Source organism: Balaenoptera acutorostrata, chromosome 13 (assembly GCF_949987535.1).
Source record: "Balaenoptera acutorostrata chromosome 13, mBalAcu1.1, whole genome shotgun sequence".
Taxonomy (NCBI): Eukaryota; Metazoa; Chordata; class Mammalia; order Artiodactyla; family Balaenopteridae; genus Balaenoptera; species Balaenoptera acutorostrata.
This window is the reverse complement of record NC_080076.1, coordinates 68,932,538-68,958,363: the sequence shown is the minus strand read 5'-3', so window position 1 is coordinate 68,958,363 and position 25,826 is coordinate 68,932,538. Positions and strand designations below refer to the sequence as shown.

Genomic DNA, 25,826 nt, shown 5'->3' with positions numbered 1-25,826 from the left:
TGGCAGGGATCGCTTTGGTCACTGCTTTACTGTTCTCCCTGGCCCAGGGCTGCCCATTCTGCTCCGTTTGTCTGAAGCACATTCACTAGTGCGGGTGGGTTCATGGTCTCAGGGGAAGCTCTGTCTCTCCACTCTTGTTCTAAACTTGTAGGCAGCCAGGCCTGGGAAACAGAATCTTGGTTTCCGAAAGCATCCCGGGCACCCTCTGCCTTTCCGTCTTCTTTCTTCGCCTTGTCTGTCCTTCCTCGGAATCTCCTCCGTTCCAGAGCTGATTTTGAGTGACAGGCCCATGGATGATTCAGCCCCACCCTGGTCCTGCCAGTGGCCCCGCCCCACTGGTGAAACTTCTCCCCAGGAAACCTATCAGAAGCCCCACCCCTTCATTTTATAACGGAAGATGATTGGATAGCTGCAGGGAAGGAGCACGCCCGACGTCCACCCAGGATGCTGCCCTACGTGCCTCCCACACCCCGTTCTCCATTTACTGTGAGTTGTCCCTGAGATGATAAGGCGAACTTGGAGCCCCCTTCCCCCTAATCCTTGAAAATTACCTAAATTTTGGATTGGATTCCCCACGTGGCCACCAGAGGGAGCATTAAACACAAAGTCCAGTCCTATCCCTCCCCTCCCTACATACGTGCGGCCTGCCCCCTTCGGCCTTACTGCCCCCCTCCCACCACGCAACCCCCTCTCCACCCTCCAGCCACACGGGCTGTCCCTCAAAGGGGACAAGCTCCCACTGACCTCCCTCTGCCCCGAAGCTTCCCCAAACATCCCCGTATGGCTTTACTCTCCTTTCCGTCCCAGCTTAAAATCACCTCCTTGACCGCCCACCCCTAACCACAGCCGCACCTGGCTTATCCCTGCACTTGTCATTCCTGGCTCGTATCCTTGCTTGTGGTCATCGCTCAGGATTTTTCTACTTTCTTCTGGGGACCACCTGGAGGATTGCTTTCTTTGTCAAATGGAGACAGGCCAGTGATGGTTAATTGTATGTGTCAATTTAACCGGGCTAAGGGATGACCGGATAGCTGGCCGGACATTATTTTCAGGTGTGTCTGTGAGGGTGTTTCCAAAGGGATTAGCATTTGAATTGGGAAACTGAGTAAAGATCATCACCCTCACCAAGGCAGATGGGCATCTTTCCAACCCACGGAGGGCCTGAAGAGAACAAAAGGACGGAGAATTTGCTGTCTGCTTGAACTGGATCATCTCTGCTCTCCTGTCCTCGGACACTGACGCTCCTGCTATGTCCTGCATGGTGGTATGTGATGATGGCAGTGGACGTGTCTTGTTCCAAACATTCCCCAAATGTTCCTGGAACCATTCCCGAGTTGGCAGTCCTGTCTTGGCATTCAAAGTCTCAGTAGGTGTCATCCTAGCCGAATCCCCAGAAACTGGAAACATTCCACTCAGAGCCAGCCTGGAGCGTTTGTAACAAAAACCCCATAGCTTTGACTCTTTTTCATTTCTTTTATTAGCATCAATATATACAAAGTGGAAAATGACTTCATTTCATTATTCTAGCTTAGAAAGTTTGTTTTGCATTTAATTCTATTTGGGCATAAAATGGAAATGAAAACTTCCCAGGAGAAGCCTACCTTTGGGGGTTCCGAACAACTCAATAAAACGTGACCTCAAATGACCCAGCGACCTCAAAAACATAGGAAAGTCATACCCTTTGGATTGACCAAAAGAAAGGTCATTTTTGCCCAAGGCTCACGCTCAGCCTACATCTACCTACGTATTTGCCCAGTCCCGTCCGTCTGCTTATACAACCATTTGGATCATGTAGCCACTTTGTTTCCTGCTGGGCTGTTTGGCAGTTTCCAAAGCTATCAGCCTGAGGTACTGCAGGCTCTCCAAGGAGCTGGCTTCAAAAGATCATTTTTAAAGCATGTCCGTGGAACTAAATAAGGATGGCCATCAAGTAGCAACCAGAATACTTATGTTGGCTAAATAATTCTACCCTCTACCACCAAAAAAAAGCAGAAAGATGAGTCCCAAGCTGAAGAGGGTTGAGTGTGTGCATTTTTAAAGCACAGGGTGGTAGCTGGCAGATACAGCTTATACGAATTAGCATGTAATACGCACCATCACATGCATTCTTTGAAGCTCGAAATCTCTGTAAACGTATTTCCCCGATGTTTTACAAAGAGAAGCTTGTAGGAAGGTTCAGTCTGTTCTCAAGTTTCTCAAGATTGTATCCTGTTCAAAAATATTTAATCCCAGCGGGTTTTAACATTGAGCTTATTAAAAACAGACATGACATGAGCTGAAATGAGATGCCTGGTAAATTTTTGGCACGATTATGATGATTTGTTTTACCTTTACATATTACAAAGACACATTCAGGTATTTTAAAAAGAAAAATAGACACCAACCTGTCTTTTCAATCACACTGTACATTGTCAAGCTTGCATGATCCATCTTTTGACTAAAACAAACTTTTAAAACATGGTCACAGGTGCTGTATGACTAGGACAGAACTAAGACATTGGAATCCTGGAAAAAAAAAGAAAAATCAACACCTCTCTACCCCATCCAACAGCCAATAAGAACTCCTGGGCCATGGCCTGGCCAGTTTTAGGGAACAGGGTTAGAATAGAGATTTTATATTTTGTCAGTCTTTATGAAAGGCAAATATTTAGTGTTCACGTAACCACAGTATGTTCTAAAATTAAATATCATTAATAGAGTTCTTCATTCTGGATGACCCAGGGTTAGGGTTAGAATCAGCATCAAATAGATATAAAAGCAAAGATTTGATTCTGCCTTCAAAAAAAAAGTTTGCATTATTTGCATTGCTGGTCTTTCTCCAGACATGACATTGCTCACTAATGGTCTGGAACATTTCTCCTCTGGTTCTTTCATAAAATGGGGTGGGCTTTGGGCAGCTGGAAAGCAGCCTTTTATGATCTCTTGCTGTGCCGCATGAATGCATGCTTGAAGGAACAGATGTGCAGGATTCTTTTCTGGAAGAAGGAAAATATTTGGGCCTCAGACCCCCCCAAGACTGAGCTCCACGGTCCCAGCTGGGAGGAGGGGATGTGTGTGTGTGTGTGTGTGTGTGTGTGTGCGTGTGTGCACGCACAAAGCCAACTGCTGTATTCTGTTTCAGATGCTTCCTAAGAAAGCTACCAAAACATGGACTCCCAGCCATTCTCCCAAAGGCATGGCAACCAGAAAGTTCTTGTTTGAAAACCAGCTGATTTAAAACAATTCTAGAGAGCACGGGAAGGCTCCAAAGAGGACCGCAAAAGCCACTGGGCCGGTGCGCCTCTCCGAGCCACTGGCTGACACTAGGGACATGAATTAGTCTCACATGCACTTTTCCTTCCAAGCATCCTCACCCCTTGCCTTCTCTTTGCACCTATATTTAGAAAAGAATCTTCCAGATAATCACACACTCATCAGTCCTACTGGGTTGAGGTGAAAGGACTCTGATAAAATACCAGGATGTAGGATTAATGAGATGCTAAGAGTTCCTTTCTGGCCTAAAATTCCTCCTTCTCTCCTCACTGGAGTTCAAATCGTGTGATGTGGATGCTGTCGTGGTTTTAAGCCCCCCGTGCCTGTTCCTCGGCACCTCTACGGTCAAGCATTCACGCCACCATCCAACATCCGGGCAGAGCTTCAGAGAACAGAAAAGTAGTTTCTGCTCATAGGACCCTCCCTCCCTCCAAAATACTTGATTGCAAGTGTATTCTGAAGGTGCCACCTTTTATAGTGACAGTGCACTTGAGTCTCCCCTAGTTTGAGGGCTCTGGCAGTGCAGCACCCCGGGAGGGAAACAGAGCTCACCCCTGGATTTCTCCCCTGCAACCCAAAACCTCTTAACACTATGGGCGGTGCCGCTCACGCCTGCAAAGACTACAGATCTATCATCACAGCTTGAGGGTGGCCTTGCTGAACAAGGTGATCAATTCTGGCCCTTGGAGCATAAATTACCTGCTCTTTCACCGTTGAAAGAGTGTCACGGAAAAGAACATTTTATTCTCTCGATTCCCTTAGCCAGCTTTCCCCCTCATCCACTTCTTCATTGGAACTCTCAGATCTCCCATCTTCTCTGAAAACTTTCCTTTGTCATCTGTCACCTTTATAGAAAGAAAATATTTTCTTAGTTTGCCAGCATCCAGCGAGGCCAGGGTGGTGAAAGAGAATATTTATGTAACACCTTTGCTGCCTTCCGAGGGGCCATGGGAGGGAGGGGACGGGGCAGGTTCTTTTAGAGGCTGGGGCAAATGGAAGGGAGAACACAGACTGGTTTTGGAGTAGAGCTGTTTAAGTCTCCGTGCTAAATTTCAACCCAAGTTAATCCAACAAGAAATACCCTTTCCAACCTAATCTTGGGACTTAGATTTGTACGAAAAACACCATGGGCGTGGATCCTGAAGATGCATGCAATCTGATGCAGCCGTAGCATGGCATTGCTGATAGGAGAAACAGCCTGTTGCCGTTTTTTTTTTTTTTCCCTCTTCCCTCTACTGCTGTGTTTGCTATTTTACAGGTCCTCCACCTGCCTTCAGGATTGAGGCTGTACCACTAATTTGGCTGCAGCTGCAATACATCCAACCACACCTATTTCGATTTTAAATATAATAAATACAGTGAAGAAAACAGTAAGTCTTCAGTAAAGAGTCTAAAGAAAAGACAGCCGACACTCTGGGCTTTCCATCAAATGCCACACAGTCTCTGGATGAATTTCTCGAGGAGGTTGTAGTTGAGTTTGTATCTGTAAGTTCCCTTCTCACGTGAAGCTCTCTCTAGATGGAAACTTCATACTCTCTGGTTTCCTGCGAGAGAGAGAAGCACAGATCTGTTGACCCCTTGTGTGGCAGAGTGACTCATGCATCGTTCTGGATCTTCACCCTTCCCTGTAGCCAAGATCCTGGGCATAGGACTTTGCAGTGCTCTTTACTCTGACTTTGACTTGCTTTTACCAATGGGTTATGGGAAAGTGGGCCATAAGAGGGGCTTGAAAAGTGCCTGTGTGTTTCTGCTGCTGGTGTCCTGCCCTTCTGCCTTCACCATGAGTAGAGCATGCCTTTAGCACCAGCAAGAAGATGAGAGTCATGGATAGCAGAGCTGAGTCATCAGCCAACCACAGATGTGTGAGTGAGCACTGCCAAACCAGGACTACCACCCGGCTGAAACTAGCTGAAAACACTGCCCCGTGGACTGATGAGCAAATTAACGCTTGTTACTTTGAGTGACTGAGTTTTGGGATTGTTACTCAGCATTATCACAGTGCTCGGTGACTGATACATATACGAATAAGTCTTAATAAGGTCTAGTTTCTAAAGTGCTATTTTTCATCAGCTTGACCTTCTCTGAGGATTCAGAAACAAGCTATACACAATGTAAAGTAACATATGACCTTGTCTTACCAGTGCCATATCTAAAATGACCACAACATGTAGGCAGCAACCAGTTCAATTTCTCCAATACTCATGGAGTGTGTGTAATATACTCCAGACCCCCTGGGCAGAGGAGTAGGGAGATAGAAGAAGTCATAGGCTCGGCCCCATGTCACTGTCACATGCTTTAATGGAGGTCTACAGTTCCCACTGGGTCAACACAGATAAGCAGTTCTGTCTGTGCTTCATGGTAGATGGAAGTGTGGGGAGCAGGCTCCAAGGTGGTCCTCAGGATCCCCAGCCTCCTGGTATTCACATTCCTCGTATGATCCCTTCCCCTTAACTGTATGCAGAACCTATGATTTGCTTCTAAGCAACAGAATACAGCAAAGGTGCTAGGATGTCACATCCATGTTTATATTTTGTAGGATTGTGACCTCTCTCTCTCTCTCTCTCTCTCTCTCTCGTGCTGACTCTGAAAAAGCAAGCTGCCATGTTGTGAGTTGTTCTATGGAGAGGGACACATAGAAAGGAACTGAGGTTGACAGCATGCAAGAAACTGAGCCCCTCAGTCCAACGACCTGCAAGAAACTGGATGCTATCAACAATCATGTGAGCTTGGAAGTGGATCCTTCCCCAGTCAAGCCACAGATGAGACTGCAGCCTTGACTGACACCATGATTGTAGCCTGTGAGCAGAGGACCTACATAAGCTGTGCCTGGACTCCTGACCTACGGAATCTATGGGGGTAATAAATGTGTGTCCTTTAGGCTCCTAAATTTGCAATAATATTGTTACATATCAATTGATAACCAACAGGAGGTCAGAGTAAGCAGGAGTGACGGAAGGTTAGCACGGACAAGGAACAAGTCAAGTTTATGCCCCCAATGTTGGGAGATGATTGTACATCATCACACAGTGAATTTGAAGGGTTGTGGTTTTGCAAACTCATGACCAGCCGTCTTGTTCTTCACACATGCCTCTGGGCCTTTGCATGTGCTCTCCTGTCTTCCTGGCATCTTCTTCAGCCACCTTATATGACTCAGCTTTCTCAAAGATGAGATGAGATGGCCTTCTCCCATCCCATCAAACACTCATAGCACCCTGTCCAGTTTCTTTCATGGCCCTTAAAAATTATGGTTTGTTGCAATCAAGATATTCACTGGCATATTTGATTGTTTGAGGTTCAAGGAGAGGCAAGAAAGTCTAACAGAGTTTGCATCCTGGCTGCAGGCTGTGTGTTCTGGCTGTGTGCAATCTTGACCAAATCGTCTGTCCTCTCCCTGAACCTCAATGTCCTCATCAGTCAATCAGAAATAACTAGAGAATCCATCACAAAGAGTTACAAGGATTCAAGGGGATTATGCATTTAAGGTGCCTGGCCCATAATATTACTATTACCATTACTACTACTACCACTACTACTACTACTACTACTACTATTATTATTGATATCTGTCTCCTTTGTGAGATTATAAGCTCATTAACGGAAGGACTGTGTCTATTTGGTTCAGCTGTGTCCCTAGTACCAACACAAGGCTGCTGCTCAAATGTGTGGGGATGGTGCACACTGCCATTCAATAAGGAATGTAGTTTAATAAGATGTTGGGAATGCTGCCCACTGCCACCAGGCCACCGCTGGGCTCTGACCCATCTCAGCTGTCTCTCCATGGGTCTCTGGTGCAGCCCCTCCTTTCTGTGACCATTCTGCTAAGAACAAACAGAGTTACAGGCTTGTCATCAGTTCCTAGAACGAGCTGAGTTCTCCAGCAGTTACCTCAATAGGGGTCTTGGCGGGGATGAGACAGGAGGACCACTGGCCATGCCTTTCTGCCAGCAGCATCGTGAGCAAAAGGAAATTAAACCTCCCATTTCGATGTCGATGGATTCAGAGCAAAGAGGGAGGCACCAGGGAGAGAAGAGAGACCCACTCACCCCTGTCTCATAAATGGGGTTGTCGAACTCGGTTTCCACGGTGATCTGGCTGTAGGGGTGGGAGTACATCAGGGGCAGGCGGAGGTTGGAGTAATAGCGGCATCTGGAGAAGAGACGGTGAAGGGAAGAGAAGTTACTTTTCCTGGACGAGGAGACACCTTACAGTCCCACAGGGGAACGGTGGGTGCCACTTCCTGAGCATGGGCACCTCCATGGATAACAAGGAGGATGTGTGGAGACAGCCTCCTGTAGGTGAGAATCCGAGTGGGGTGAAAGCTGAAATCATAATCGCTCTCGATTTCTAACCCAGTCAGTGATCCTTAAAGCCCCGGACCTCCCGTTACTGCAGCTTAATGTGTTTTCTCCTGTAAGATGATACAAGTCCCTCTTTAATGCAAAGAGCAAGCGCAATAATAATGAGCATTAAGCATATACTGTGTTGCCTCAGAGCAGCCTTCCCTAACCACCTATTTAGATCTGGTCTCTGTTCCCACACCCTGTCTCTTTCCTTTATTGTGTTTATTATAGTGTGTGATAATGTGTGTATTTCTCCTCTCCCCCTTCCAGACTGTGAGCTCCACAGGGACCATTTAGAGTAGGCAAATGCCTGCCTCAGGGCCTTTGCACATGCTGCTTCTCTGCCTGGAATCCTCCTCTCCCAGATATTTGCATAGTTTATTCATTGTTGCTTTCAAGCTCTTACTCAAATGTGATTTCTCACTGGGGCCTCCTCTAACCCTCCCCCACTTAAAATGCAACCCCTGCCTCACCCCAGCTCCCTTTTTCTCTCTTCTAAGTTTTCTTTTTCTCCCTGCATTTTTCACCTTCTAATGTACTACTTACTTTTATATTATACTTTACTTATTGTCTCTCTTCCCCCATCAGAACCTGTGCCCCACATGTCAACGATTTCTTTTTGTTTTGTTCACGACGATGGTCTTAGAGCCCAGAAAATGGCCTGGTACAGAGTCGGTGCTCAATGATTGTGAAATTGAACAAATTAGTGAATATGCTAGCCATAGATGAATATCTTCCTTCCTTATTAAAGGCACGTTCTATGATCCCCGACACCTGGGACAATGACATTAGACTGTCAATACATACATGTTGAATAAATGAGGGAATGAATGAGTGAATGAAGGAAAGAATGAGTCAGTGTGCCTGGCAATAGAAAATGTCTCTCTCTCCCATTAAACATTAGCTCTGTGAGGTCAGGAGAGTGTCTGTCTGATTTGTTGCTGCATGCTCAGCCCTCCTACCATGAAGGGTTGGCAGGCGCACGATCTAAATATTTCTCAGAGTTGAATTGAATCACACCATCCCTTCAATCACACAAATGCCACTGTCCCCAAGAGTGGAGACCCTGAGGCTCAGGGTCCAGTGACGAGCCCAGGCCCCCAGCACGCTGGTCGCTGAGTGGGTGAGAGCCCCACTCCCACCCGAAGCCCCATACCTGGTGATGTAAATGTAGGCTCCTCCCAGCAGTAAGGAGATGATGAGGACTGGGATGAAGATAGCCAGTGCCATGTTTCCCCCTTCCAGAGACGTCTCGGCTGCCGCTTCTGCTACTAAACGCACAAGCCAGTGAGGGCACCTGGCTCCCAGGGGAGTACCCGCCCTCCCAGCCCTGCACCCACTCCAAGGCCTAATGTCACAGAGCCAGCCACTGGAGAACCATCTCCAGAAGGGAGAAGAGGCAGAGAGTAAAGGAAATGGTGCTGGTTCTTGGCAACAGAGCCCCAGACCCATTCTTGGATGGGGTGGTCATCAGTTGAAATCTGGTTAAAATCCAATTCCAGGGAAGACTTGGAGAAAATCCCCAACGTGCTAACTGGAAAGGCAGATTTGCCTGACAGTCCATGGAGAAGACAGAGTTGTGTCTAGACTGGCAGGTCCCTCCCAGACCTGCTCAATCAGACCCTCCAGCAGAGGGCGCTGGGCAGCTGGGTCAGTGCTTGGTACCTGCACACCTCATGACACCCCAACTGCACACCCCGTGACACCCTAACAGTGAAGACACAGTTTTCACCCTCAGAGGCCACGGCTGCACACTCTCAGGCAACCCTCTCGGCCTCACCTGGGGCCTCCCGCTACCTCCCAGTGGTTAGCAGAAATCACAAGAACTATGACGATTATTGTGGAGGTGGAGGGGGGGAAGGGGGCGTCTTCCGAGCAAGGCTTGAAGGCAGACTCCACATCCCTTCTGGACACATTTTCCTCTGCCGTTCCCCACAGCCACGTCTAACAGAGCTCGGCGTTACGCAAATCTGCAATCTGTTAACCACCACTCCTTGGGTCTGAAAAATCAATCTTAATACCCATGATAAACGTGTGAGCCCAGAACATTATGATGGCATCACACCCTCTGAGCAACCCAGGCCTTTGAGATGTTCTCATGGTTCATTGGCTGGTGCAAGACAGCAAAGGAAGGACCTGAATAGAGCCTAACACCATAAATGCCCTTTTTCTTCTAGCGGAGTGACTAATACATGCTCCCCACAACCTACACATATATTTGAGCTCCGGCTCTGTCTGCTTGGATTAAAATGTCATCTGTTGCAGGAAAGAGCAACTAATGACATGTAATTTCCACTGCCCCAGATTCTGAGTGAACAATTTATTGTCAGAAAGATAAGTGGCTCCAAAAATAATTTTTAAAACTGTCCAATTGGTTACATATATATTTTTTAACAAAACAAAATATGTTATTTTTTTCCTGACACGACAGCCCAGGGAGTGGTTTTGTACCAAACTGAACGAAGGTTATACAGAATGCAGAACATTTTACGTGTGGAATGCATTGAAAAGGGAAGATAAAACAAAATCCTGGATCACTTTTAGCATCTGTTCCACACTAATAAATCTCACTTGGTAATTTCTAACAAGAACAGAAAACAAGAGGGATCCAGGGACAGCTATTTTGGGGAAGAAAAAGATGGAGGGGAAAACAGAACACAGAGCATCCCCTGGGGAAGACCTTTCCCTCCCGAAACCAGGAGCTTGCTCAGCATGAAAGGTGAGGCATCTCTGGATTTAGCTCCCCCAGATAGCATCACATGGCTGAAAAGTTTTACAAGAGGGTATGTGTTTCTCAGGCACGTGAACTCCCAGATGTTTTTACCTCGTCATCATGAACGGAATGGGCGTCAAATCTCTTTCAGGTCATAGTTAGGACTATAAGTTGCAAATTCAATGATTTTTTTTTCTTTACAATGTCATTTGTTTTGAAATTATCTTCAGCAGTGTGAAGGCAGAATTTTTTGCTTAATTTTCTGTTAAGCGCCTGGATAAGGATCTCCAAGGACCTTCCCTTGCTTTCTGCTATTAGCTTGGTTTATGGGATTTTTTTCTTCATGGGACTCACCTTCTAAAGCATGTTCAAAGCTGTCTTGATTAACTGAAAGAGAAATTGGAGCATTGGTCAATGTCAAGTGAATTCACTCTGTTTGCATGAAGCCCCCCCCCCCCAAATTAGGTGCAAAAGTCCATTCCATGCTTTGCTGTAGTGCTGTGGTTTTGTTTGTTTATTTTTTTAAATCTTAGGCTACTGGAATTAGTGGAAATGCCTGGACTCATTCCCTTCCTAAGTTCCTGAGAGAAGATGAGACAGATATGAAAGGAAAAGGACAATAATTACTGAATACTCACCATATGTCAGATACTGGGCATCAAGAGCTTTATATATATTTGCTCACTTAACACTCACAACAATCTCATTAGGTAGATACTATTCTCATCCCCATTTAACAGATGAGCAAACAGAGGTTCAGAGAAGTGAAGCGATTTCTCTGACACCACACAGCTCCTAAGTGATGGAGGCAGGATTTAAACTTGCTTGGCTTTCTTGGGCCTTTGCTCTTAACTACATAGTCCTGGTCTCTTCAGTGCTTTTGTGTCGGACCAAGGCTGATGAATGGTGAGGGGCAAGACAAAATTCCAAATCCGAAATCCTGAGCCCAGCCAGAGGTGAAACTGTTTTCCTGCTTTGAAGTATACATTTATATGAACCTTTCTAATTTCACTTTTATTCCATATTGATTTGGAATATAGGATTTTTATTCCATATTTTCATTCCTTCATTGCCATAGACTGGAACTCTCTGGAGTGGTTTATTCCCTGGATTCCCGGTACAACTTCTCTGGAAGTTCAGGATGATGGGGGCTGGTGTCTTCACGCTTTGGCATCCAAGTCATCATGATAGCTGAGCACAAAAATATACCCACAGGGACGGGGTTCAGGGATGCAAAACCCCCAGAGTGAAGGGCTTCGATGGAAAGATTGCATGATAAGGTCGTGGGAGGAGCTGGCCCCCAAAGGCCCAGCAATAGCCGTGTCCTACATAATATGGAGATTTCCTAGTTAGAGCTTTGGTCAAAGTGACTCTCTGACTTTCATCGTTATCATGTGATGATAACAAAACCAGCCGACAAAAAAGCTAACTAACTGACTGCAGACATCTCTGGAGCCAGGACATTAGGAAAATGGAAAGATTAAGGCAGATGCTTCCTACCCAAGACATGAATGGGACCTTGATTGCGTGTCTGGGAGGGCACGAGCTTCCATGAAATCTTAGAAATGGAAGGAAATGTTGAACCTCTGAGTGTGATCAGTGGGCCCCGGGGGCACGTGCCAAGAGGCAGCTTCCTGGGCCCTTTCCTGGACCTGCCAGGGCGGCGTCCTTGGGAACCCAGGGCCCCTGAGTCCCAGGGGGTGGCCTCACACTGGTGCTCTGTCATTTCTCCAACTCTAGACCACAAACGATGGACTCCACTTTTTTGGGGAAGAGGAAGTGATTTATTATTTCATTACAGGGTTGGCAGGGTAGGTCACAGGAGTGGAAATGGAGAGGAGAGAAAAGGGCAATGGTCTCCCAAGACAATGTCTTTCCTGCTAGACGGTCTGTCGTACCTGAGGGGCCAGGACTGCCTCACCTGGTGGGGTTTCAAAGGCAGGGAATTTATAATTAGCAGAAGTGGGTTCAAATCCTAGATTTGTCTTGTACCAGTTGTGTGGTTTGGGGTAAGTCATTTAACCTCTGTGAGTCTCTCTGTCCACATCTGTGAAATGGGTATGACGGCTCACCTATCTCAGAGTATGGTCATGAGGCAATTCAGGGAAAATCTTTTTTTATAGGTACAATTCACATAACATAAAATTAACCGTTTTAATTCAGTGTCCAATTCAGGGGCATTTAGTACTTTCACAATAGTGCAAGCATCACCTCTATCTAGCTCTAAAACATTTTCATCATCTCAAAAGGAGATTCAGTATCAATTAAGCAGTTACTCTTCCCTCCCCACCAGCCCCTGGGGAGCTCTAATCTGAGTTCCATCTCTATGGATTTACCTATTCTGGATATTTCATTCGAACTGAATCATACAATGTGTGACCTTTTGTGTCTGGCTTCTTTCACTGAGCATAACCTTTTCAAGGTTCATCCATGTTACAGCATTCCTGTTTACGGCTGAACAATATTCCCTTGTATGAACATGCCACATTCTGCTTATCCATTCACCAGCTGATGGACATTTGGGTTGTTTCCATCTTTTGTGAATAATGCTGCTACGATCATTTGTACAAGTGTTGGTTTGAATACCTGTTTTCAATTACTTTGTGCCTATACCCAGGAGTAGAAATTCTGGCCGGGAAAGTATTTTTAAGCCTTAATGCTGAACTTCATGAACGAGCATTTGGGGATCCGCTGAAGTTACGGGTTCCCAAGTAGAAATGTAAAACTGCATGTTTCGGTTCCCCCGGGGGAGAGAATTCAGAGTTTTCTGCCTGATTCTCAAAAGGGTATTAACACCATAAAAGGTTAAATCCACTTGCCTAAAGCGTTGAACATATTTAGGATACGATTATGAATTTCACACCTCAAAGACGCGGATAAATGGATCCAAATCTCACTAGGTATGCCCTAACTTAATTTCAACGATGAGTGGTTCACTGATTCTAAAATACACTTCCCCCGCTTTTCACCATCTCTGAGATGGGGGCTGTCTTACAATCACTGGGGTATTACAATCGCTGCCACCAGGTGGCGCTCAAGATGCCTGTGCTTGTGCAATCATCAGCCCAGGACCATCAGTACCTGGAGGATAGGTGTGAGCATCTTGGGAGAACGCCCAGAGGCGACAGGGGAACACCCATCACCCTTGGGAACCACGTGGTTGTGAGAAGGGGGTGCAGGAGGCGGGAAACGTTTCAGCCACACTGTCCAAGCAGGAGTCAAAAGCAGGCTGCCTCTCCTTTATGATAAAAACCTAAGCTCTTTTAGTAAGTAAAAACAAAAATGTTAAGCAAGGAGGAGGCACCGTGTCATAGTTTAATTGGCAGCCATGTCCTTTCTCAGCAGTGCAGAAAATAACGGTGGTGTCTTAGATTTAGTGAAACACAGTAGCCTGGCTTTTTAGAGCAAGTTTAGAATCGCTGCAAGTCAGTCTTTACATCTCTGGGTCCCTCATTCCCCGGGACTTCGGGGGTGGGGAGGTGGTGGTTTCTTTACCTTTACAGACGGGCAGGGGCCCATTCCAGTGGGATGGCTGTCCCAGGATGCATCGAATGGTCACTTCGCCCATGAGCTCGAAGCCCTCATAGCACATGAAGGTGAGGGACTCTCCTGGCAGGTAGAGTCGTTTGTACAGGATTTGGTACCCATTTTCAGGTAACCCTGGGTTGTCACATGCCAGGGACTCCTCCGCTGAAATGCAAGCCAAAAGGAGCTCTGATGAGACGATGTAAATCTTTGGGGACTCCTACTCAGAGCCTGTGTGATCTGAGGCCAGTCTCTCCAGCATCACTTCGCTGCATCCCCACCTTGCACTGAACTGTTGCCCACTCCTCAAACTCACCTTTCCCTCTCCCACCTCTGGGCATGGGTTACACATGGGCACAGTAGGATATACTAAGCTGTGGAATCTGGGTTAAAAATCTGGGTTCTGCTACTTACTAGCTGTGTGACCTCCAGCAAGGGCGACAACCTCTCTGAGCCTCAGTTTCCTCATCAGTAAAATGGCAATAATAGCAGTACTTATCTCACAGGGACTTGGAAGATTAAACAAGATAATGTGTGCAAATGCTTAGCATGACCTTGAAATGTAAGTACTCAGTAAATAATGGATGGTGGTGTCGCTAAATTATGAAATATTCCTCCTGCTTCTCACCTTATACCTCACCTGCCCACACAGCCTGGATAAGTCTTGTTTTTCAATACTCAGTCCTCATATCTCCTCCTTCAGGAAGCCTTCCCTGATGCCCCCTACCCCTAATTGAGTCACTAATCTCACTGGAGATGAGCCTGTTAAGGCATGCTGGAAGCTCAGGGCCTGGTATACAGCAGGAACACAAATGACCCTAACATATACAGCAGGAGCATCATAAATGACGCCTGCTAGCTTAAGACTTATTGGAGAGTTGAACCTGCCAGTTTGACCCATTCCAGGGCCAGTGTGTGATCAGTTCCTTTTCAGCACCTGGATGGACTGGAAAGCCAGCAAAAACTGCTGTGCACACAAGACTACACATCCTGAAACATTAAAAATTCTTACTATTAAAAAATTTAAACTGGGTAAAATCTATAGAATATAAAATTTACCATCTTAACCATTTTAAATATACAGTCCAGTAGTGTCAAATACATTCCCATTGTTGTACAATCAATCTCCAGAACTCTTCACCTTCCCAAATGGAAACTCTGTCCCCATTAAACACTAACTCCCCATCTCCCCTCCCAACCAGCCCCTGGCAGCCACCATTCTACTTTCCGTCTCTATGACTTTGACTACTCCAGGGACCACATATAAGTGGAATCATACAGTATTTGTCTTTTTGTGACTGGCTTATTACACTGAGCATAATATCCTCAAGGGTCATTCATGTTGTAGCTTGTGTCAGAATTTCCTTCCTTTTTAAGGCTGAACCATATTCCATTGTATGGCTGGACAACATTTTGTTTATTCATCCATCCATCAATGGACACTTGAATGGTTTCCCCTTTCGGCTATTGTGAATAATGCTGCTATGAACATGGGTGTGCAAATACCTCTTTGAGACCCTGCCTTCAATTCTGTGGGTAGATACCCAGAAGTAGGACTTCTGGACCGTACAGTAATCCTACATGTAACTTTCTGAGGAACCACCATCCCGTTTTCTACTGTGGCAGCACCATTTTACATTCCCACAAACAGAGAACAAGGGGTTTTCTACGCCAAATCCTAAAACATTTTGTTCCTTCTGGATCTTGCTTTGCTGTACAAAGACCCAAGTCTTTACATATCACAGCTGCACCTGCCATTCATGTTTCAGAGAAACAAGCTTCTGTCCACAGCTTCCAATACTCACTTGATTAGTGAAACTCGGAAGAGATGACATGCTGTCTCTTTTTACCTGAAGGATTCCTGTAATATCTGAGTTATTTTTACAACTTACTAGTGTAATCTTCCAGCTTGCCATCATCCTGACTCTGCAGGCCCTCGGTTTAGAACGTGGAGCAGGTGGGTCTTTTATTATTTCATACCTGGTGATTCCACTGCGCTTGGAGAAGAGGCAGGGTCTCCAGATTGGGCTATTAGGGCTTTGTCCATCTGCTTCCTGTCTCCCTCTCAAATGGTTCCTCACTTTACATTGAACTAGTCACATTTTGCTAGATGGGTTCATCTGTTTCACCCCTTTGTGCTTTGCCTATGCTGTTCCCTCTGTCTGAGATGCCCTTCCCCTTCCTATCTAAAGGAGAGTGACATAAATACACTACCATGTGTAAAATAGATAGCTAGTGGGAACCTGCTGTATAGCACAGGGAGCTCAGCTTGGTGCTCTGTGATGACTTAGAGGGGTGGGATGGGGAGGGGGGTGGGAGGGAGGTCCAAATGGGAGGGGATATGCGTATACATGTAGCTGATTCGCTTCATTGTACAGCAGAAACTGGCACAACATTGTAAAGCAATTATACTCCAATAAAAAAAAATAAAGGAGAGTGCAGTGGAAGGGCTAAGACAGCCCTTAATAATCTTCATCTGCTGGTATTAACGCTCTTTGCGGCTCTTTGTAGCAGGACCTGTGACTCACTTCCAAACAATAAAGTATCAATACAGCAAAGATGAAGGGCTGTCACTTCCGTGAGGATGTTATATAAGACTGTAGTTCTGTCTTGCTAGCAGACTCTCCACTGTCTTTGGAGTAGGAGCTCCAAAGCTTGGAAGTGGATCCTTCCCCCGATTAAGCCTTCAGATGAGACTCCAGCCCCAGGTCTCTCTTATGAGAGATCCTGAACCAAAGGACCCAGTTAAGCTGTTCCCAGACTCCAGACCCATAGAAACTGTAAGATAATAAATATGGGTTGTTTCAAGCATCTTATTTTATAAGGCAGATCTCAAGAATTCCCCCAAGGAGCCAGATCTGTCCCCAGCAGCATGAATTCCCCTGTCCTTGGAACGCTGTTCTATAACCTTCACAGACTTCCATCACAGCTTCAGAATCCTTTATGGCACTGTTTGATTCTCACCTTGCCCACTCACTCCCAGGCTGGAAACTCATCTTATGTTCATGCCAGGAATTCCAGTGCCTAGCACCTTGCCTGGATCACAGGAAGCATTCATTCATTCATTGGGTCAATGAATGTTTATTGAACACCTATTATGTGCCAACACATAAGTAGCACTGAGGACACAGAAGTGAATAAAACAGATATAACCCCTTGCCCCATGGAAATTGTGGATGGCACATAGTATAACAGAAGTCCCAACTAGACCCTATTTCTCTGTGAATTTGACCTACACATGGGCTCTACTTAGCTTGTACAAGTCAGGGTATTTCATGTAATAATCTAAATTTCTGGCTTCTTCTGAAACATTGGAAGATAAGACAATACTGGGTTCACATAACTACATGGCAATGATTGTGACCTGGAGCCCAAGCACTCAACTCACATGGCGTTGAGTAGAAGCTTTCCCCCTTAGATAAGAAATATGTTCCCCAGTTAGCCACAATCCTTACCACTCTCTATTGTTCTACACATGGTACCTGCCTGACATTTAGGAAGGCATTTTAATGTATCACCTTTCCAAGGAACAAATGAATGAATGACTATGTTTCAGTGACAGTAATCACCACTAATGAGGAATTGGGGCTTTGATCTCTTTGAATGGGTGGGTCGATAGGGACCTGGCTTAGAAGGTTCCTAAGGTTCCTAGGGTTCCAACCTCTTGAGGTTGAAAGATTTTTTTCTTTGTAATTCAATAGCAGCCTTCATCAGGGGTGAAGAACTGTTCTCTTCCCATACCTGCAATCCAGGAAGCCAGCCTGTAGAAAGGGACTTGCTGGGTCACTGGGTGGCTAGGGGTGCATCTTGCACGACAATGCAGATGCACCTTGGCAGACGCTCGTGCTTTTATTCAGAAAACATTTAGCAAGTGTTTACTGCACGCCAGACAACGCACCCAGCAGTGGGGCCAGAAGGCGAATCAGACCCCATTCCTGCCCTCCATAGACTGTGGTCTCAATGCTTTAAGGGGGCAAACAAATGTAAATGGACAATTAAACAAAAAGAGATGGCAGCTGCTGTCAGAGAGAGAAGCTCAAAAGAGTAAGGGGCACCTGGAGGAGACCCCCTAAGTCAGCGGGGGCGGGGCTGTTAGAGCAGCTGAGAGAGAGAGGCAGAGATATTGACTAGCATTCCCTTCAGTTCAGACTCCCAGACATGAGGCACCAGGTGGTTCTGCCGATGCCTGACCAAAGCTAATCCCTCCACTAAACCAACGTCATCTCTATGGTTGAAGTTCGCCCACGGGCACTTGAGAACAGCCAATGTTACTATGTCTGGGCCCCAGGTCAAACCACAATGCCTTCCTTCAATCAATCACGGGAACCCTTAAAGACAGCATTGTGTTATGCGTCCATGGAAGACACCTAGAAGGACTGGTAAGGTATCATTAACCTTGCAGAGTGTGCCTGGGGTATGAGCTGTAGGAAGAGAAAATTTTCCTTTTACATTTTATAGTCCTATATAGCATATTGATGTATCGTTTTAAAAACAGGTTGGGCACGCCTTACTTTTATAGTATACACAGGTAATAACATCATGACCCAAACCCTGCACCCATGTCCTAATGATTCCTCTGAAAGTTTGCTCTTCAACCTGGCTGGGCTCTGCAGAGCTGGGGTTGGCTTTTACTCACTGCTGTATCTTCAGCAGTCTGGCACACAGTAGGTGCCCAATAAATGTTTCTTGATAGACCTTACATCAATTCAACTGAAAGAAGATTACAGAATAGAAGTTCTTGGGCTCAAGTGCCTAATGGCCCGGGATTCAGATCCTAGTTATGCACCTGTGGGTAAGATATTTGACCTCTGTGAGCCTCAACTTCCTCATCTGTGAAATGGGATAGCTCATAGGGTTGCTATGATGATGAAATGTGCTCATGCAAGTGAGGGTGAGCAACATATAGTAGCACCCAGTAAACGCTGGTCATTTTTCTGGGTTTTACAATTTTGGTCATATTTTCATCCCAACTTTACTATTGTTTACTTAATCTTTTAAAAAATTTCTATTATTTTTCCATTTAAACAGTGCTACATAATTTAGCCTCACCCCAAATAATAACATTCTTATAATCACAGGTTTCAAATGTCAGTTTTATTTTCAAAGATTTTCTTAACATTGAAAAGTTAATCTGGGCACTGTCTAAAGCCACACGGGTATCGCCAATGGAGTATATAATACTCCTTGGGAAATGCAGACCAATGCACCACACTTTACAGTTTATGAACTTCCAGAGTCTAGAATTCACTCTTTGGGTTTAAAAAAAAAAAATTTTCAGTCCAGCAGACATTTGCTCTGTCCCTATGTTCCAGGCTTGTGCTAGGAGCTGGTAGAGAGTAGGGAACTAAAGAAGCATGGTTCCTATTTCCCCAGGACTCAGTCTAGTGGGGGAGAGGAACAGTTATCAAGTAATTGCAACCCAGTGCTTGGTAGCAGCTGTGATGGGAGAAACAGAGCAGAAACCTCACTGAGTCAGTCAGAGGTGGGAAGGTCAGGGAAGGTTTTCAGAGGAAACCTGGAAATCCAGTGCTCTACTGGGAGAGAGTGAAGACTCAGACCCCAGGTAAGTGCTGATCTGATTCCTAGGCTTCTCATCCTCCTGGGAATCCAGCTTCCCAGTAAGTGATCCTTAAGAGAAGATAAATCCTTAAGACAAAAAAAAAAAAAAAAGTGTATTACCTGCAGTGTAGCAGAGTGGCCAGCAGGTGGCAGTGGCCATGCAGAAGGATTTCCTACAAACTTTCCCTGGAATTTTCTTTCATAAATGAACAGATTAATGAGTATAATAAATATTTCTTGAGCACCTTCTATGTGCCAGGCCTTGGACATACAACAGTGAGCAAGACAGACATGGCCCCTGCCTTCATGTAACTTAATGTTCATGTATTCCACAATATTTCCTGTACCAGGCACTGTCCTGGCCCTGCAGAGATAGAAAGTGACAAAGGACAAATTCTTAGCCCTGGAGGTAAAGGAAGAGACTGACAGCAGGTCCAGGAAGATGAGGGGGAGGCGTCCTCAGCTGTTCTCACCTGGCTTCATAGTAGAATCACCCTAGGTTATTCAGTGAGTTGGCTCTGCCCCCTAAGGAATTTTAATCCGTCCCCCCAAATATTCTTACTAAAGCTCCCCAGGTGATTCTAAAGTTCAGCCAGCAAAGAAGACATACTGATGGCCAAGAGGCACATGAAAAGATGCTCCACGTCGCTAATCATTAGAGAAACGCAAATCAAAACTATAATGGGGTACCACCTGACACCGGTCAGAATGGCCATCATCAAAAAGTCTACGAATAACAAATGCTGGAGAGTGTGGAGAAAAGGGAACCCTCCTACACTGTTGGTGGGAATGTAAATTGGTGCAACCACTATGGAAAACAGTACAGAGGTTCCTTAAAAAACTAAAAATAGAGTTACCATATGATCCAGCAATCCCACTCCCTGAGCATATACCCGGAGAAAATTCTAATTCAAAAAGATACATGCAGAACCATTTACAATAGCCAAGACATGGAAGCAACCTAAATGTCCATCAACAGATGAATGGATAAACATGTGGAATACACACAGACACACACACACACACACAATGGAATATTACTCAGCCATAAAAAAGAATGAAATAATGCTATTTGCAGCAACATGGATGGACCTAGAGATGACCATACAAAGTGAAGTCAGTCAGACAGAGAAAAATACCATATGATATCACTTATATGTGGAATCTAAAAAAATGATACAAATGCACTGATTTACAAAACAGAAATAGACTCTTAAAGTCCAGCCAGAACTTTAGGGCTGAAGGGTTTAGGGCTCAGAACTGCAGCTCTGGTGTCTTGACATGGTTAAGAAATTAACAATTTAATCCATTGATTTCCAAAGTACTCAAATACCCATTCTGTACCAGATGATTTGCAAATATTATTTCTAATCCTCCCCTAAATCTTTAAAGATGGTAACAGTACTGACCAGAATAGCCAAAATTTACTGAGCGCATCCTATGAGCCAGGCACTATTTGGAGTTCTTTTATCTATAAACTCAGTTATTTATTACAACAACCCCAAGGCACAGACATTGTTATGACTCTCCCCATTTTATATCGGTGCAAATGAAGCACAGAACTGTTGGGTATCTCGCTGGGTAACCTGTCAAGCTAGTTAGTGGGAGAGATGATAAGATTCAAATCCAAGTGGTCCAAGTCCACTGTTAATCACCGCACCATACGGACATTTTACAGATGAGGAAACTGAGGCTCAGGGGAAGGTCTCTTGTGAAAGGTCCCAAAAGAAGGAAGTGGCTGAGTTATGATTTGAGTCTCTGCCTCCAAAGTCAATCCAGTTCAATTTTGACCCAACCATCAGTAAGAGTCTGAGAAGAATTCCACATGGAATTCCACCTCTGGCAGAAACCAGCTGTCTTTGAAGGCATCTGTATTTATCTTTAGCTCCCAGAAGATGGCAGGAAAGTGATGAGGGAAGTGACTTGAATTTGAAACTGGAGGCCGGGATCCGCAGTGTTACCTCGGGTGAATCAATTCATGTCTCTGAACTTCACTTTTTCCTGCCTGCTACGTATACAGACTGGACCAAGACCCCATCCTTAAGCTGAGATGTGGCTGGGCAATGACATTCCTACACTGAGGAGGTACCCGCACTTTGAGATAAGATTGTTTAAGGCAGGTTTTCTCAACTTAGATGCTGTGGACATTTTGGGCTGGGTAATTCTTTGCGGGGGGGCTGTCCTGTGCCCTGTAGGATGTTCGGCAGCATCCCTGGCCTCTGCCCACTAGATGCCAGTAGCACTCCTCTTCCCCTGTTGTGACAACCAAAGATGTCTCTAGAAATTGCCTTTGACAATTGTCCCCTGGGGAGCAGATTCACCCCTGGTGGAGAATCACTTGTCTAAGGTTTAAACAATTCTGATGGCAATCCGTGTGATTTCAACCTGTTCTCTCCCAGGAATTCAAGTGACTTGGACTGATGGTCTTATAGACGTAATCACAAACCTACCCTCATTTTTATCTTCCTCCCATTTCCCCCCTCTCTTTAAGTATAGGAAAAAATGTACATTTTTAGAGCGTATTTGTGCGAAATGCTCAAAATCAGGTTTCTTGGTTATTGCTATGAATGATTTGTAATATACTCTACAGTAGTGAAGCACTGAAACTGAGTGGTAATTAGCAACCAATGTTAACTGAGCACTTATTATATACCAGACACACTGTTATGAGCGTCTGTATTGATGGTTGGCATGATCATTCTTTCTGATGAGGACATCGACTTCAGCTGTTCAAAGTCACGCAGCTGGCAAGTGGCAGGGCTGAGATGCAAACCTGACCTGCTGGATTTGAAGTCCTGTGCACTTAACGGTTCTGCCATAATGAAGGGCCCTTCTCCTGCCCAAATTCCCTGGGCTATCGTGAATTGCTCTGAGCTATTGCTTCCTCAGAGACAGGAATTTTTAAATGAAGAAAGGCACCCAGCTAGAGCCTGGCATGAAGGCCAAGGTGAGGCCGCTGGGGATGATTCATCAATGGAAACTTTTACTATGGCCACCGTCTGGCCATGTGGGTTCTATCCAGGTCAGGAAATCTCCACATCTCGTATTTGTGGTGTTCTGGGGGCAGGGCTGTGAAGGGCCAGGGCCTCCTGGGGAATCCCTACATGCCTCTCTGGAGAGCCACCCATAAAACCCTCGCTATCTTTGTCAGAGCCTCATTACTTTTCATGCTGTGGTTTATATCTTCTGGATGGGACCCCCAGCAGCCATCTACCATGCCACCACCAAAGAAGGGAAGCTGCAACAAAGCCACGAAACTCAATAAAGACTGCATTAGTATTGCTAACAAGGACGATGACAGTAATAGTAACAAATACTGTTATTTTTTGAGCCTGCTGGGCCCAAGGGATACAACAACCAATTGGATACATTCCTAGCAAGCAAGGTATGTGTTTGAGTCTCTGAACATATAAACAGATCATTTCGATAAGCTGCAGCAAGTGCTGTGTAGCTACAGGAGCCATGGGAGTGCAGATGAGAGAAACATGACCTAGCCTAGGCAGTCAGGGAGGTCTTTCTGGAGGAGGTGATACTGCGGATCCATTGTTATTTCTTTCATAGACTTGTTTCTCCTCCCCCATCTTCAATAGACCCCAGGCTCCCTGACAGTGCAGATTGTGTCTGTTTACATATTGCTGCATTTTTGCCATATTTTCAGGACCTAACACCATTGTTCCCAAACTATACACCACGATGCCCCCCGGGTGCCACCGTGAACTCATAGGGGTGCTGTGAGATTTTTAAAAAATGTTGAGGAGACACAGTGACATCTTCCAGCCTCATGTGAACTCCTAGCTTGAGAAAGTTCATCAGATTGAGTTTTAACATCAGATTGAGTTACATTCTTTTTTTTTTTTTTGGGGGGGGGGTGCATACAGATTGCAGTTTATTTACTTTTTTAAGCATCTTTATTGGAGTATAACTGCTTCACAATGGAGCGACATTCTTTTTGATGATGCCCCATCTTTGCAAAGCTAGGTTTTCTGTGGTTGTTGTGCTAAAAAGCAAGAACTGTGACAAAATCAGTGTGGAACAGGAGATGCAGGTGGCAGAGTCCAGTCTGATGCTAAGAGTCTGAGAAGTTTGGCAGAGCCCAGCAGGCACACACACTCCCGCAGCAGTAGTTGGATTATTACTGTAATTGTAAATAAGTGTTACTTAAGAACGAAATAAAAATTTTACAATCTTTTCTCTCAATTTATGTGCATTACTTTCTCAAGCAGCTCCTAAGTTGTCAGGATATAGCTGCTTATTAAGTGGTTTGGACCTAACTGCTTAATAAATAGAATTGTTAGATATTCTGGCCTAGGAAATCTACGAAACAATCCTGACACTCCAAAGATACTGTGAGTTGAGAAAGTTTGGGAACCTCTGTCCTAGCATGCACCTGCAGATAAGAGGACTTGTTAAATGACCGAATTACATCCAACAAACCTGCATGGTAGGAAGTAGTAATCCATTTTCACAGATGGGGGCCCTAGGTCCAGAGAGGGCAAGCTACTGGTCCAAGGTCACCCAGCAGAGCTGGAGGTGGGTCTGACAGCAAATTTCAGACTCTTCCCTCTACCTACGCCTGACCTGTCTATTCTTTAAATTTTTTTTTTTTTAGGAATTCACGTTCTTTTTATTTATTTATTTATTTTTATTTATGACTGTGTTGAGTCTTCGTTTCTGTGCGAGGGCTTTCTCCAGTTGCGGCAAGTGGGGACCACTCTTCATCGCGGTGCGCAGGCCTCTCACATCGCGGCCTCTCTTGTTGCGGAGCACAGGCTCCAAACGCGCAGGCTCAGTAATTGTGGCTCACGGGCCCAGTTGCTCCGTGGCATGTGGGATCTTCCCAGACCAGGGCTCGAACCCGTGTCCCCTGCATTGGCAGGCAGATTCTCAACCACTGCGCCACCAGGGAAGCCCTGACCTGTCTATTCTTGAAGTGGCCTGGTGTAAATGGACCAGGAGTGAAAAGACATGGCTTTGAGCCCCAGCTGGACCAAACGAGGTGTTGGCAAGTGACTGTGAACAGAGGCTGCAGATGTCCAGAGCTTATAGGATTTGCTTGTTGGTGGAAAGTCTTGGTCAACAGTAGAGCCCCAGAGCTCCACCCGGCAACCAGGGCTGCAGAGTACGAGGTAGAAAGAAGACACTTTGGGGGTTAGGCAGGCTTTAGCTAGAATCCTGGGTTTTCCCCTTCCTTGCTGTGTGACCTCAGGAAAGCTGCTCACCCTCTCTGGGCCTTCTCTGCCTGCTTTTAAGTGGACACGCAAACCATTCATGCAGTTTTGTGAGGGTTAAATGTGTGAATGTTCGGGAAGGGCTGGGCACAGCCAAGGTGCTCATCAAATCAGGGCTGTTTCCTTGGTTCAGCAGAAGAAACATTTTAAAGCTGTTTTATTGGACTTCCGTGGTGGCACAGTGCTTAAGAATCCGCCTGCCAATGCAGGGGACACAGGTTCGAGCCCTGGTCCAGGAAGATCCCACATGCCGCGGAGCAACTAAGCCCGTGTGCCACAACTACTGAGCCTGCGCTCTAGAGCCCACTAGCCACAACTACTGAGACCGTGTGTCACATTTACTGAAGCCCACTTGGCTAGAGCCCATGCTCCACAAGAAGAGAAGCCACCGCAATGAGAAGCCCACGCACCGCAACGAAGAGTAGTCCCTGCTCCCCGCAACTAGAGAAAGCCCGTGTGCAGCAACGAAGACCGAACGCAGCCAAAGATAAATACATAAATAAATTTAAAAAAAATAAAGCTGTTTTATGTCCAATAACCTTGTTAAAAATACTCTCAGAACCCAGATACAACCGCCCCCTCAGTCTGGGCACCTTGTTGCTAGAATCTGACTATCCTCCTGCCTCGTGTGTCATCTCCCGTCGGCCTCACCTGCCTGGAACAATGCTGGAACCCCATGCTGGGTTCTCCTGGCATCTGGGAGGAGGATGGCGTGTCTCCTGACACCCAGCTTGACTCGTGAACTCATTAGCATGGGTGTCAGGGACACCTTCTCACCAGAGCTCTGCAGATCTTAGGGAAAGGCGGCGGCCCCAGAGGGAGCGGGGCTGCTTCTCGGAAACCCAGCAGCTGCTGCAGCCCAGAGGGTCTCTGGAGGCTGTGCCTCATTAGTGAGGTGCCTCTTCTTTCTTTTAAAAAAATATTTCCACCTTTCAGTATTTTAAAGGGGAAATGGGAGCTGTATTTGCTTCCTGGGCTGCTGTAACAAACTGCCACAAACAGGGGTCGTAGGACAACAGTCATTCCTTGTCTCATAGCTCTGGAGTCTAGAAGCCTGAAATCAAGGAGGCAGCAGGGCCCTGCTCCCTCTCAAACCTCCGGAAGAAAGATGCTTCCCTGCCTCTCCCTGGCTTCTGGTGGTCTCTGGCAATTCTTGGCATCCTTGACTTGCAGGTACAACGCTCCCATCACTGCCTCTGTCATCACGCG

At 45.8% G+C, this 25,826-nt stretch overlaps 1 protein-coding gene across 3 annotated transcripts in view; it reads right to left on the bottom strand.

Annotated features, from left to right (window-relative positions):
* Positions 1-1,453: 1,453 nt before the first annotated feature.
* Positions 1,454-25,826, bottom strand: part of SEZ6L (seizure related 6 homolog like) — a 202,281-nt gene continuing 177,908 nt past the window's right edge. Inside the window, exons 13-17 of one of the 3 annotated variants that reach the window (XM_057527399.1) lie at positions 13,801-13,995; positions 10,660-10,692; positions 8,749-8,863; positions 7,296-7,398; positions 1,454-4,796 (exon numbers count right to left, since the gene is read on the bottom strand). In XM_057527399.1, coding sequence (XP_057383382.1) covers positions 4,767-4,796; positions 7,296-7,398; positions 8,749-8,863; positions 10,660-10,692; positions 13,801-13,995 — 476 coding nt within the window. In that variant the 3' untranslated portion in view covers positions 1,454-4,766. The remainder of the gene's footprint in view (positions 4,797-7,295; positions 7,399-8,748; positions 8,864-10,659; positions 10,693-13,800; positions 13,996-25,826) is intronic. The other 2 variants (XM_057527400.1, XM_057527401.1) reach the window with 2 other exon arrangements.